At 39.6% G+C, this 12,350-nt stretch overlaps 1 protein-coding gene across 1 annotated transcript in view; it reads left to right on the top strand.

The window, feature by feature from the left end:
- Positions 1-12,350, top strand: part of ncam1b (neural cell adhesion molecule 1b) — a gene marked incomplete at both ends in the record, with an annotated part of 78,079 nt that overhangs the window by 4,772 nt on the left and 60,957 nt on the right. The window contains one exon of the mRNA XM_083684202.1: positions 9,714-9,873. Coding sequence (XP_083540328.1) covers positions 9,714-9,873 — 160 coding nt within the window. The remainder of the gene's footprint in view (positions 1-9,713; positions 9,874-12,350) is intronic.

Below are 12,350 nucleotides of genomic sequence, written 5' to 3'. Positions count from 1 at the left end.
ACTCAGAGCACTGTGTTATTAGGCAGGGATCCATTTAGCATAGATTAGCATTTCCAAACTTGCGCATTGTCTCATGCACATTGTTGTAACTACTGTAGCTGTTCCTACGATACGAACAAAGGAAACATACTGTAGAGGTAGAGTTATAGTTTGATCATAAGCACACAGAACCTACATAAAGCTGTATCAATTTACTACATTAATTTCTGAACAGCATTGTAGAAAGGTTTGTCATTGCAGTTATCAGACCTGTCACACACCGCTAATCAGAACATTAGTGTTATGCTCTCTGACTGGGGGGATTGTAAAGGCTTGCAGTATGAAGCAGACACATCTATTACACTCTACAGAGAGAGCCAAGGCACACACAGGACTTTCATTTCCATTGTTCCAGGCAAACTTATTGAAGTCTTCTTATTTATTCATTCTTCTGGCTTGCCTCTATGGATCTGGCTCAGCTTTTGACTGATCGATGGCAGAAGATCTTTTAGATCTATACAAAAAAATCACACAAATACTGAGATTTTAAATCTCTCAAATAAGTAATAATTCAGTAAATCAACAAATACATTTTTACTGATTCATCTGTCAACTGAAAAGGGTCTCCTATCACCATTTCTTGTCTGGTGAGGGAAGATCATACGTATTGCAACACAGTCTCCATCCCAATGCCACCATAGGATGCACATCTGCACGTTACTATGAAATATGCAAGCTTTCATGTAGCACAAAAAGAAAGCTTTAAAAAAAGCTCTATGTTAGCAACACAACTACGTAGTACTTCGACCCAAACATGGTTGCTAGGCTGTATTAGCCATTAACTTTGAGTGGTTAAAAGGACACGTCACATATGTACAGTATGACCTCAAAACCACTGTCCAGATGATGAATGTGTGGGCATGTGAAAACAGCTTCCAAATGCATTCTGTAGATCAAAAGCTAGATATCGCTAGTTTGAGGATTTGACCCTGAGTGACGTATTTGGGGGTAATCACATGGTTTAGAGAACTACAAGGAGCTTTAGGGAGGAGTGAGCTGACATCTTTCTGAATTAGCTACTGCCTGGTTTGTTTACATCCATAAGAAACTGCGCTAGTGCATACATCTATCGCTTTTATTATATTAGCTTATGGCGCAATCTAGTCCACTGCGCAGCTTCCCAGTTGGTAATGTTGGTAAAATCGTAAATACATGAGCATGTTCAAGTCATATAACTTTTCAACCAATATGATTGCAGCTAGCTAGCTCACGTCAATTTCCTAATGTTCAGAATATGGACATTGTAAGAAAGCTTCTCCTTTTGGTGCACCTTATTACTTTATCAACCATGTTAAGACAGCATAGAAATGCTGAATAGATAAATCCTAACTTGTTATATTGCTGGGACGAAACAACTCTGCTGCATGTCTGCTTACGGTAACTGCACCAACTGTGACCTCACTGGCTAGGTAACTGCCTGGCTTGCATTACAGTTGATCTAAAAGCAGTTGAGCTATAAGAAAGGCTATGAGAAAGGCGAGAGCTCCCTTTTCCTGTTAGTCTCTTTCTTCCTTTACAGGGATAATTAACCACACACACACACACACACACACACATATTATCTCACCACATTACCTTGTGTAACAAACATGTCAGTGCTCCTCTGAGTTCCACCAATAGATCCAAGTAAACTAAACTCCATCCTGATTGTGCATTCTGACCGATGCCCCGGGGGGCGAATTAGTGCAGATAACAACCGGACCCACGTAAACCCACAGTCCTTTACGCACCCTCACCAACGGGGAGATTAGCTCCGCTGAGTGGAGTGAGAAACCTTCTTCTTGGAGAATGTAAAAAGTTAGAATGAAGCATGCATCAAGGTTCTAATAGGTTGCTCTAGCAAGACAAAGCAACAATTCCCTGCTTAGAGAAGAGCCATTGGACCATGGCAAACTGAATTTTCCAGTTTGCATAATTGCACTGCTACATTCGCACTGTTTTATTATTATTATTGCTGCTATTTTATTTTATGCCTTAAATTTTGCTGTCTTGTACATTTGTTTAGTATATATTGTATATTCTTTAGTATTGTATATTTTACATTGGTTGGCATTCTGCGGACAGCAAAGCAAGAATTTCGTTGTACAGGGAAACATGTTTTCTACTGTGCATATGATAATAAAACACTTATTATATGAATCTTGGACCATATCCTGTTAAAGGTCACAGTGGGGTGCAGCCAAGGCAGCAGTGGGGAAGGCACCGGGACTCAGATGGTCAGATGCTAGATGAATCTTCTCGCCTTCAGCCTAAGTTCTGTAAAGAATTAACCTGTTAGGTAGAGGGCTGATCTGGGGCCTTGTACTTGGCCTACCGGGAGACATCTTTGTACTGTACTGTATGTTCAGGTCTTTCTCTATTTTCTTCTAACTCCTTTGACGACTAGGTCTAGGTAGATTAGATTTGTGTACTTCCTGCCTGAATTATATAAAATAGAGGGCCAGATGTGGCCAGTGCTCGCGCTCTACAATTTCTCTATCAAGTCTCTTTGATGGTGTCTCTAGTTTGACCTTCGAGACAAACAAAGATATTTATGGACTAGCAATGTGGGACCAGGGAATCAATCAGTCGTCTGGCAGGCGGGCGAAAAACCTAGTGGCCACGCGTGGTACCGTTGTAGTTCTCACTTGTAGTTAGTTCTGCCCAAAAAGACAATTCCCAATGTAATTCCAATGGCAGAGTTATATTGTTCCTGGCCAAATTAGGTCGATTCCAGCGTTCTATGAAGTGCTGAGGTCATATGGTAGCGCCTACGCCAGCCAGGGCATGTGCAGAGAATGAGTAACTTAGATAACTGATAGAAATAACTGCAACTAGTAGGCTACAGTACATTACATATTACATATTCTGTATGCAGTAGAGGCCTCTACGTGTGATGTTCTCAGATTTAGTAGTACTTGATGCTCTATTAAATATAAATGTAAAGAAGTCAACGGGAGCTGACCTATTGCTGAAGCCTGCAGCGCCTCTTATAGCTAGGCCCCTAGCTCATATTTTTAATCTCTCGCTTAGCTCTGGGACTAACCTCAAAATATGGAATGCAGCGACCTAAATAATTATCATCCTATTTCCAAGCTTTCATGTGTGGCTAAAATATTAGAATCCTTGGTTAACTCTCAGATTCATTCATTCTTGACCCAGGATGGTATCTTGAACACATTTCAGTCAGGCTTTAGGCCAGGACACAGTACTATTTCAGCTACATCCCTTGTAAGCAATGATAGTGTGTGTGCCCTAGATAAAAGCATTGTGCTACCCTGTTTATTGTGCAGCATTGTGCTACCCTGTTTATTGACCTATCAAAAGCTTTTGATAGAGTGGATCATTCTCTGTTAGTGAGTATACTGTCTTCAATAGGTTTTGATCAGAATGCTTGTCAGTGGTTCCTTAACTACCTCATGAATAGAACTCAGTGTATAGTTGCTGACAATGTTCAATCACAATCTCTAGAGATCACAAAGGGAGTGCCTCAGGGTTACAGTTTAGGTCTGTTACTGTTTACACTGTATATAAATGATATTGGCTCCGTGCACAAACTGTAAATTGCACTTTATGCGTATGACACTGCACTTTACCCTGCAGCTTTTTCTGTGAATGGAGCTTTGTCTAACCTACAGACCGCTTTTGATGGCATTCAATGCTCACTTGTGGACCTCGAGTTAGTACTAAATGCAGCCAAAACTAAGTCTATGCTTTTCTCTAGAGCTTGCAAGTCTGAGGTCATGGGTTGAAAGATCTGCACCTCAGATGTTTCCCACGTTGAGAGAGTCCCCTCATACAAGTATCTTGGTATCTGGATTGATGATAAATTGTTGTTTAAAACGCATATAGATGAATTAACAAAATATCAGATAGTTAAACTAGGCTTCTTCTATAGGAACCGGTCATGCTTTTCACTTGACAGTACAAAGAATTGTACAATCAACGTTCCTATCAGTCCTCGACTATGGGGACATAATTTATATGCATGCCTCCACATGCATCTAACACTTCCACTACAGGTCATAAGTTTCGTACTCATCACTGTCTTTTATATCAGGCAGTCGGGTGGCCGTCCCTAACCGCTAGAAGGACCCAACACTGGCTCTTGTATGTATGTAAAGGAATTCTCCATAAACTCCCATACTATCTTACATCCCTTATCACCTGGAGACCTAGCACTTATCAGACACAGTCTCAAGATTGGTTAGTCTTCAAGGTCCCATGTGTCTCCTCTATGCTGGGTAAAATTGCCTTTCATTTTGCCCCTCTGGCATGGAATGACCAGCAGGATACTCTAAGACTTGCTGCTTTAGTATCATTGGGCCATTTTAGGAACCTGATTAAGGATTCCTCAGTGGAGAAATGTTGGTGTTATAATTGATTGTTGTCTGTAAAAAATAAATTGTATTGCCTGTGTAAATTGTGTCCTTTTTAAATCTTGATGTAAATAATGATATTTTGTAAACAGGGCACCCTTGAAAAAGAGACCTTGGTCTCAAGGGACTTCCCTGAATAAATAAAGTGTAAATAAAAATAAATGAATAAAAACTCCTTTGTTTTGCTATGGTTGGAATTACATGTGTTTGGTAGCAGGTGGGCTAGGTTTGTGTGGTGCTGTTTTCCTGGTAGTGGTTAACAAACATTGTGCAACTGGAGGTCAAAGATAAAGGCTCAGTTTGAGACATTGAGGTTTTCAGGACAGGGGGTGTTATTTATACCAGATGGATTACTTTAAGAAAGCTCAGTTGCGAAGAGTACCACATTTATTTGAGGTTACAATCATGCCAGATATGAGGAAATGGGAGAGAGTGGACAGGTTATTGACATTATTACAGCACAAAAAGGAGGTAGGGGTAACAAAAATAAGAACTGCCTTGCTTACTATTAAGCACAGAGAGTTGACGATTGAGAGAAAACTGTCACAAATTCAGGGGGAACAGAACAATTTCAAGCATGTAAATGAAGTGAAGCAGGATGAGAAGTTTGTACAGTTGGTCAGGGACCCCACGGCTTTGCAGCTTAAGGGAGACTTGCCAGAGTTCAGGGAGGATTATGTGGATCCTTGCATTGAACTTCAGATGAAAGAATTTGACCTAAACGTGGCTAGATTAAGAGTTGAATTGGCAGTTCTAAAGGAGAGTGAGAGTGAATTGCAAGAGGAGCTGGAAGTGGATTTCTGTCTAGTTATTCATCAACGGACATTTGCTAAGGAACCAGTTTCCACCAGCGATCAGGTCCATGCTACCCTAGTAACAAGTCAGGTGTCCTGTGTGGTTTTGCATGTAGGGGCTCCAAAGAGGGAAGATTTTGCTTCTGCAGCTCATGAGTTGGAGCGTGCTCAGACTAGTGCGGATGTTATGGCCCCTCCTATTGATCCAGATTATTCAAAAGTGCAATTTGCAGACATTTTTGCCCGACTAGACAGCAGTTCTCATGAACTAGCTCCCCCTATTGACCAGGATGTTTCATTTGTCAATCTATCAGATTGCAGGTTGATTTAAAGGTTGTCGGTAATTTGTTTATTGATTTAGTTGACACCTTCTTTAGAGAGTGAGGTGATATTGAGGTTGAATACCTCTGTGACCATGAAGGGGTCATTCTTTTCCAGCCCCAGAACCCTGATGGGTATTTCTAAGTGAGGTGGATGTGCCTCTGGAGGAGTCATGATATTGAGGGGATTGTAGTAGGAGTGCTGGATCCAGATACTTCTGTGGCACCAGCGATGTCCCTTTCGGCTGAGGAGGAGGTGTGAAGCTGAAGCTGAAGCTGTATATGGTTGGCCTCCTGTTGAGCTGAAGAGAGGTGAGGAGAGTACTGCTAGTGTCCCCTCTTCAGTGCCAGTTACTGATGGTGTGATGAACACAGATGCTGTTGGGGAGTTAGATGTTGTTCTCAGAAAGTGGTCTGAAATCTAACATGAAAGGTTTGTGCATGTGGCTCAGTTTGGCTTGGCTCTGAGTGCTGAGGTTCCAGGTCGGCCATCTTTGCTTGACATGATGGAGATTGCTGATATTGGCCCTAGCCATAGTGGATGGAGTCATCCTGGAATCAGGTGGTCCACAGCTTTTCCTCTGGTTTGATCGGTTCAGAGACTACTGGATGGGGGATGTAACATGAGGATAGAGCAGTCCTTCTGATTTGGATACAGTTTTGACCAGCTCCTTGGATTTTGATTGGTGTTAGGCTGCATAGTTTGCTGTTTTTTTTTTTTAAATCTTAAAATTAAAATTCTTTTTGAGGGGGGAGGTGTAACGACACTAGGTCTAGGTAGATTAGACCCATGTTTCTCACTAGACAACAAGGCTGTGGTAGTTTTAGAGCTGAAGTCAGGCTGGTTCGTAACACTCCACACAGTTGACTTGGGTGTAAATATTTATACCCCTCACATGACAAGTACCCCTGCTGAGCTACTGTCAGCTGTTCACTCCACAGACATCTTTTATCTCTTCATCAGCAGCTTTGTACAGTACACTGAATCATGGAGGTTTACACAAATATTAATAAACAATAAACAAACGAGACACAGAATAGTCAGTGAAAAGCTTTGTTGCTGTGGCCTGCCAGTTGTAACGACTTGAATTACAATGTTATTACATTATGGTGCACTTTGCAATCTATTGATTGGGCTTTACCTGTGTCAATATGGATAACACCTCAATACGCCTGATAGTGTTGCTAGATATTGCATGTACTAGGCTCAATTATGTTATTGCAGGTTCTCCATCTCCTCACCTCTCTGCTCACACCTTCATATTCACACATGAAGCCCACCTTCTTTCCCTTAAACACTAATTTCACACATACAGAAGATGATTTTGAGAATAGCTGTTATTGTGAATAATACTGTACCCAGCTTGCTCACCAACCCTCTAGCAGAGTGAGACATTCTCATCATTTGTGTACTTGGGCATTTTAGGATGTAACCATTTTGAGAGGAAAACATTCTTCAGGGTCTGACTTTGCTATCTTATCCAGAGGGACTCAAAATGACTTGAGGATATGTGCATCTGTTGAAAGCTCTTGTTTGAAAAATTCACTGAGAATTTGCTCCAATGTTATTATGTAGTTATTTTGTGTAAAATAAAACTCCACTCAACCGTGAGGCACAGGCCAAATGGACAGAAATGTACACATTCAATCATGAGAATTGCCCTATTCCCATTTTAAAATTGGAGTTGTAGCACACATTTTAGGTTTACGTTTTTACAATGACATTCCAATCCAACAGCAAACTGTTCTTTTTACCAGACAGAACTGCACTTCATTCACTCTTCCTTAGATCAAGGCACCCTGGAGATTGTTTTGGAAGGGTTTAGCTTTGCCTTTGGTCTTCTTCGCCTGTGACTCTCAGACAATCACAAAAGTGTGGAAAATGCAGTAGCAGTTGAACTAAATATAATTTTAATGAATGTAACATGTCTTCCTCTCCACATTGAAGCTTAATAAAATCCTTCTTTAGCTCACAGACTATCGATGAATGTTAAGTTGGTGATGCGTCCTGTTTCGTATTTCCCCAGTGAGATAACAGGTCCCAGTGGAAGATATTGATGAAGCTCCCACATTCACGCTCTGTTCATATTCTTGTGCATTGGGCCATGGATGATTGATACATCAATTACACTGGAATCTGCAATATCCATCTCCCTTGAAATAAATTATCATTGTCCACTGAAAAAAAATAAAAAAAATAAAAAAGTAACAAAGACATGTACGTGTAACTGTTCATGATCATGGCCCAGGTATAGTGTTTAATTATACAGTATGATACAAACACAACATTTATAGTCACCAGTAAACTATTTACTGCATCATGATACTGCACCAATGTATCCTTGAGGCTCTACTCTTGAGCTAAGAGATAACACATTATCAATTGATTTGAATTGAAGATAACCTTGAGCAACTCTGGCTGAGCCAGTTTGGCTTTACTTTAATGGAAATTTAGGGGAAGAGGTAATTAATTAATTATAAGTGTAATCAGAAAGGGAAAGGCACAATGCCTCAGAGATAAAGGTGACCCCAATTTAACAAAATCAACTTAACATACAGTATAATAGGAAACGATTAATTAGAAAAGATGCTTCCTTTAAGGCATACTGTATAATTGTGGTTGTCCAGGCTGTTCCAAATGGAAGTGCCAATAAAAGTCCATTGAAATTCAAATGAACTGTCTGAGCTGATCAGCAGAAGCCCTAAGAGTAAGGAAAGCTGCAGAACTAGTTATACACTGTACCTGTGGTTTTCTGTAGCTACTGTAGGTTACCTTGTTATTCCTTCATGGCACAGCACGACAACATGATACCGTATTTGTGAAGAATGCTTCGGCTGAAATGTTTGAGTGTGTGAAGATTTAAGGACCATGTCTTTTTCGTATACACGAAATGACGTTCTTTCAGATTGCATTTCTCCATCATCAAAATAATGATGTCACATCATTCATGTATCCACACAAAGGATCCATTACATTACTCAGTAATGTGCAGTAGACCAGGTAATATTACATCTGAATAGCTTAATAGTGATTATATGAAATATGTATTACATTCATCAAAACATCCTTCTCCTGTATAAGGTCCAGCATCAGCCTATTCACCAGTCTCTCTTTGCTCATTAATCTAATGTCTCCCTTTTACTATTGCTCATATCACACGTGGCCATATCTCAGTCAGGGACTATACTGATAACTACACTGCATACAGTGTGCCTATTCAGTTAGTTTCTGTTATGAAAACGGTACAGTATATGCTGCCCCCTTCAGAATTTATTTGAACACTAACAGAAATTACATTGTATAAGAATGTTTTCTTTCTATTTATGAACCCAAGACATGGTGACGGGTGCAGCTTTTGCTCCAAATTACACAAACTTATATAATTTTCTTAAAAACATTTGTACACTTTGGCATGTGAGAGGTCAGCTCAGCGAAGAGAAAAATAACTCAAGTGGAAATGGGGTCCTTATTTCTCTTTCTGCAAACTCAGATCAGCAAGCATGTCATTCTGCAGTGGTGCGATGAAAATAGTGGCAGTTCACTCCACTGTCATATCTCCATTCACCATTCTTTGTTCTACATGTATATTCAGGTTATATTTATATATCTTGTATTTATTTACATATATATATATGTAAATATGACATATTATATTCAACATGGATTTGCATCACTACTATCTTACAGTAGGTTTAGATACAATTGAATACTCGACATGAAAGTGATGTGCAGCAAAAAAGATTAATGAAACGGTCCAATTATGACACATTATTCTGTATATTGTTCACCTGACACATTTCATGTAAGGCTTTGTGCTATTGTATGTATTAACATTAATGCCACTTAACTTGAGTTGTCTGACAGGGCATTATAAATTGTTCTGTCTTTTATTCTGTGATGATCATTGATTTTGCCAGAAATGTATGAACACAGGCAGGCTGGATAGAGAGCTGACAGAAACAATGTTGGGAAACAGGGTACACTGAGGTTTAGGGTACACTGAGTTTTAATTGGAAAATATATTACCAGCAATTATTCCTCTTACCACTATTCCTCATGAAAGTGATTGCCCTTCTATTTACACAGGAGATACTATGGGCATAGTTCTGTGCAGATTCTATTTCTGAAAGCAACCAGGCTATCGGAGGACAATGGTTCACTTCATGTGAAACCTTTCATCATGCAGTGTTTATAATGTCAGCTACAGAATGCACAATACAGTGACAACAATGATGACGATGATGATGATGACGATGACCACGATCATGACCACGACCACAATAATAATGATGATGATGATGACCACGATCATGACCACGACCACAATAATAATGATGATGATGATGACGATGACAGCGATGGTGATGATGTAAGCTGGCAGGCCTATGTTTCTACATAACTCACTTCAAAGAACATAGTGACACCTGGAAGACTTTGTCCAGGTCCCCCTCCATGTGAAAGGAAATGTGATCAAGTATTGCATGAAATATTTACAGGATAACTTCAAAGAAAGCATAGGCTTTCATGACTTCAAGTGTCTTAATGCTTCTAAAATGGGCACTGATTTGACTGAGACCTTTCTTTCCCCGACCTTTCAAACAAAGATCTTTGATCATGGCGCTATGCACCAAATAAATAATTCCTTTTAGAATGTAACTTTACTTTCAAGGCAATTACACATGGCCAACCACTAGCCACTGCTGAGCAACTGATGTGCCTCATAATATTGGATGTCTTTTCTCATACAACATGGACTATGAGACATGGGTGGATATCATTAGTGCTCCGTTTTAGTTAGCAATTCAAAACATGGTTACTAGTACGTTTATGATATTTATTAACTATTCTGTGTACTGGTAATTTAAGTGTAAGAGTGTGATTCCATGACCACGCTCTCCTGAAGAAAACATTGAGGCCTGCTGACATGCGTTAGCTCTCCACGCTAATGCCTAGCCTTTAGATTAGTGAGTTTCACATGTCTTCCGCATGGAAAACCCCGGTTCTCATACCACCTCGGTCACATATCCACATCCACATCCAGAAAAAGCGAGCCACAATGTCAGTGAACTTTGAAATGGGAGGATGACTGATCCCTACCTTTCTTCTACCCACACATATCACACAATCAGTAGAAGTGAACAGGGGAATGAACAGAAACCCTTCAAAGTCCGGCTTATGCAGTTTGAAGTCTGTGTTGTACTTTGAGTGAACACTATGAGTAATGCCAGGGCATATGATGTATGAGTTTCTTCCCCCACGCCATCAGAATCATCAACGATGACCCCACCAGTGCCCCCCTCAAGTCACTCACACACGCACTGTCATCATAACACATATGCACACACATAATCATCCATCTGCTATTTATATTGCTTACTGCTTATACTGTTCATATTGTTTATACTGTTTATACTGTCCATACTGTATATTTTTAGTACTTCTATTTTTATTTTTTATTCTATTTTTAAACTTATTGTATTGTGGCACTGTCACTTTTGCATTTCACTGTATACTTGTATGCACGTGACAAATAAAGAATCTTGAATCTTGAATCTTGTATGAGTTATCACAAGCTTGTCTGTGACTAGCAACGTCTAGCTAAGACCCTTCAGCATAAAGTAAACAAATGCAAAAACGCCATGCTAATTATAGGCTCATACAGGCAGGTTATATTCCTTAAATCTCAACCCCAGTAAATAACATCACTACTTATCATGCACGCTATCTTGCCCATACGGATTAAATGCTTGAAATGGAAAAGGTTGCTGTAGGATTTTGATATCTCAGGATCAAGCATATTCATTCATTAACTATGATTATTATGTTGAGTGATGATGAGGAATACAATCGGCAAACAGCAAAATGAGGAAGTGAATGTTGATACTATGGAAGGCTGTTCACATCTTTAATAAACGGTAAAAATCCCAGGCAACATTCTGGTGAGTACATAATGTCATTCCACATTAGCTGCAAATACTGAGTACACTTACAGTATCTTTAAGGAGTGCTGCATCATGATGTTATTCTCACAGAAAAACAAGATAAACTCTTCTGCTCTGTCTGTTAATCAATAATGTCTCTTATGTCCCTCATCAATCTGGATGGGAGCATTTGGAGAACAGGTTGGATGCTTATGTTTTGACAGATTTATGATGCTAGCCAGCTCTTCACCACCTGTTCAAACACCACAGCTGCCATTATCCCATTTCACGTCATTATCAGATTGTAATTTGGATCTATATTTCAGTTATCTATCACAATAATTGAGTAGCTGAGTTTCTCATTTTCTCATTGGAATGGTGCTACAGAATATGATTGATATTGTGTGCACTGTATGTTTGTGATGTGTTTGAATATTATACATTTTAATTTAATTTAATTATCATTCCCTTTTTCATTAAATGTTTTGTGATCAAACATGTCACAATGCAATTGTATTATATGTATTGTTGTTGTTGTTGTTGTTGTTGTTGTTGTTATCAGTACCAGTATTACCATTACCTTTGCTCTGGCAATATTTACTACAATGTATGTACAGCATGTCATGTCATGAAGCACCTTGACTTGAATTGGAGAGAGAGGTCGAGATCAAGATTGAGAGCAAGTACCTCGTTCACTGTGAAAAATTCTCTCAATTATGCAGAACATGGGAGATTCCCCCAGCAACCAAAAGATAAAAATTCCTACAACGTCCATAGTGCTTTGCGTCTCCCAGCCTGCCATGGAGGCGCGTCTAAGCTAAGATGCACGTTAGTAAACACAAGTGACAGTGTACGGTCTGCACTGGCGCGGTGCTTATGGATGTAAACAAACCAGTAGCTAATTCTGGAACGGTAAA

This window comes from Argentina silus, assembly GCF_951799395.1.
Source record: "Argentina silus genome assembly, chromosome: 14".
Classification (NCBI taxonomy): Eukaryota; Metazoa; Chordata; class Actinopteri; order Argentiniformes; family Argentinidae; genus Argentina; species Argentina silus.
Note: the sequence above shows the minus strand (reverse complement) of the source record. Positions and strands in the feature narration are given on the sequence as shown.